This window comes from Leptonychotes weddellii, chromosome 11, assembly GCF_054177405.1.
Source record: "Leptonychotes weddellii isolate Sample4059 chromosome 11, ASM5417740v2, whole genome shotgun sequence".
Classification (NCBI taxonomy): Eukaryota; Metazoa; Chordata; class Mammalia; order Carnivora; family Phocidae; genus Leptonychotes; species Leptonychotes weddellii.
Genome location: NC_138379.1, coordinates 45,226,166 through 45,229,017, shown reverse-complemented (window position 1 = coordinate 45,229,017; position 2,852 = coordinate 45,226,166). Strand labels below are relative to the sequence as shown.

General features: G+C 33.9%; 1 protein-coding gene across 1 annotated transcript in view; it reads right to left on the bottom strand.

Annotated features, from left to right (window-relative positions):
* Positions 1 to 1,743, bottom strand: part of LOC102747748 (olfactory receptor 52K1-like) — a 4,833-nt gene extending 3,090 nt beyond the window's left edge. The window contains exon 1 of the mRNA XM_081799533.1: positions 1,729 to 1,743. Coding sequence (XP_081655659.1) covers positions 1,729 to 1,743 — 15 coding nt within the window. The remainder of the gene's footprint in view (positions 1 to 1,728) is intronic.
* Positions 1,744 to 2,852: the final 1,109 nt, after the last annotated feature.

Genomic DNA, 2,852 nt, shown 5'->3' with positions numbered 1-2,852 from the left:
TTGAAGTAAAGATTATTAAAAAGATGGTAGCTTATAGCTTTCTGTGTCCTAATAAGGAAATCTTTGCCTATCCTCCAGTCATCTAGATATTCTATTTTTTTCTAGAAGCTCTATTTTTTTTAAAAGATTTTTATTTATTTATTCATGAGAGACAGAGAGAGAGAGAGGCAGAGGGAGAAGCAGGCTCCCAAGGAGCAGAGAGCCCGATGCGGGACTTGATCCCAGGACCCTGGGATCATGACCTGAGCCGAAGGCAGACGCTCAACCATCTGAGCCACCCAGCGCCCTAGAAGCTCTATTTTTAATTTATCACTACTTTGTATGGGTATAAGACAATCAAGATATTATACCATATTATATATATAATATACAAAAATATATATATATAACATAAAAATTTATATTTTATTTTTTATTTAATAATTGTTGCAGTTCTATTTGTTGAAAAGGCTTTCTATATTCCATTGAATTGATTTAGCATCTCTGTAGAAAGTCAATTGACTATACAAATGTGGGTTAGGTTGAAGATTATTCTGTTTCATTAACCTATGTCCTTATCCTTATGCTGATACTACACTGTCTTGATTATTATAGTTTTATAGTAAATACTAATTTCAGGTATTATAAATGCTCAAAATATATTCTGCTTTTTAAGATTGCTTTGTGTATAGCCCCTTTGTATACCTGTAGAGTATATAGAATTAGTTTCTCAATCATGACAAAAAAGTTTGCTAAAATTCTCTTCAGGACTCTTGAATCTTTATTTTTTAAATAACTTATTTTATTTAAATTCAATTAGTTAATGTATAGTGTATCATTAGTTTCAGATGTAGAGTTCAGTTATTCATCAGTTGCATATAACACTTAGTGCTCATTACATCATGTACCCTCCTTAATGACCATCACCCAGTTATCTCATCCCCCTACCCACCTCCCCTTCAGCAACCCTCAGTTTGTTTCTTATACTTAAGAGTCTCTTATGGTTTGTCTCCCTCTCTGATTTCTTCTTATTTTTCCCTTCCTCTTATGATCCTCTGTTTTTTTTCTTAAATTCCACATATGAGTGAAAGCATATGATAATTGTTTTTCTCTGATTTGTTTAGCATGATACCTTCTAGTTCCATCCATGTCATTGTAAATGGTAATATTTCATCATTTTTTTATGGCTGAATAATATTCCTCTGTGTGTGTGTGTGTGTGTGTGTGTGTGACATCTTCTTTATCCATTCACCTGTCGATGGACATCTGGGCTCTTTCTATAGTTTGGCTATTGTGGACATTGCTGCTATAAACATTGGGGTGCAGGTGCCCCTTTGGATCACAACGTTTGTACCCAAAGGACTCTTTTGAATCTTTAGATAAGTTTACGAAGAATTGACATCTTAACAAAATTGAGATTTCCAATCCAGGAACGTGGTATAGGTCTCTATTTCTTTACCTTGTCTACTTTCTCTCAACAATGTTTTGTAATTTTCAGTAGGGAATCCTTGCAAATCTGACTAATAGAGGTTCTCAACAATTTTAGAAATTATACGTAGAAGTAGTAAATGGAAGACAAAATATCTATTTTTTTTCAAGTTTTTATTTAAATTCTAGTTAGTTAACACATAGTATAATATTGGTTTCAGGAGTAGAATTTAATGATGCATCACTTACATATAACATCCAGTGCTCATCATAAGTGCTCTCTTTAATGCCCATAACCCATTTAGCCCATCCCCCACCGACCTCTCCTCCAGCCATGCTCTCTATAGTTTGTTCTCTATAGTTAAGAGAGATTTTACCTCCCTCTCCTTTTTTTTCTTTCCCTTATGTTATACTGTTTAAATGTAAGTATACAGTTTAGTATGAAGGCCAAATGGACCTGCTAAGTAAATCCCAAATGTGGCTGATTTACTCAACAAGTGTCAGAATGGTACCCCCACATTAGAGTAGAAACTAATCCAGGAAGGTCAGTTCAAAAGGCCTGCAGCTTATGAGAAATTCCTTACAGAGGAGAAGAAGGGAGGAGACAGGCAAATGCTGCAAGTTATTCTTCCAAATTGAACCTTCAGATAAGGGACTGCAAAAAACCAGAAGGATCAATGCATTATTCCTACCTCACCTGAAAGCCAACTCTGGGAGCAAGAGTCAACTCCCACACCTGATGTGTCAAAACTCACTGTTATAAAGACCTCTTTCTTCATCTGAAGTGATTACTTAGGAAATATCCATGGCATAATCAAGGGCTCTTGTGAAGTGCTGAGGAAAAAGTCCTTGAAAATATTAATTCAATATTTATTCACCAGATTTTAAACTGAAGATGAAAAATACCAGGCATGATCAAAGGAACAGTAAAGTACTTCATAAAAGGGATATATTAATGGAAAAGCCAGTAAGTCTTTGTTAAGTGCTGATTGTAAAGAAAATCATATTTCACCTATGAAGTTAAAAATGTCAATCATAACCAGTGTTCTTGAAAATTCAGCCAAACAAGTTATTTTAGTCATTGTTGAAATTGATGCAATCCCCTTGAAGATTAATTTTGAAATTTCTAGAAATCATTAAAATTACCCTTTACAAAGGTATTTTTTCTTTTTCAAGCAGTTTTAGGTTTATGAATTTATCCTCTAATTGTCCTGGCTTATGTATGGGAGGATAGAGAGTCCTGACTATCCTTTTCTTCTTACAAAGATCCATTTTTTTTCTCATTTTTAGGTCTTAATTTGGAACTGGTGCTGGTAATTTAAAGACCAAAATAACTGAATAATCTAGACTCTAGACTAGATATTTTATGGGATATTATTAATAATTGAATATGGTGGAAATATCTCCTACTTTCACATTCTGCCTCTAGGTTGATCTTATATATG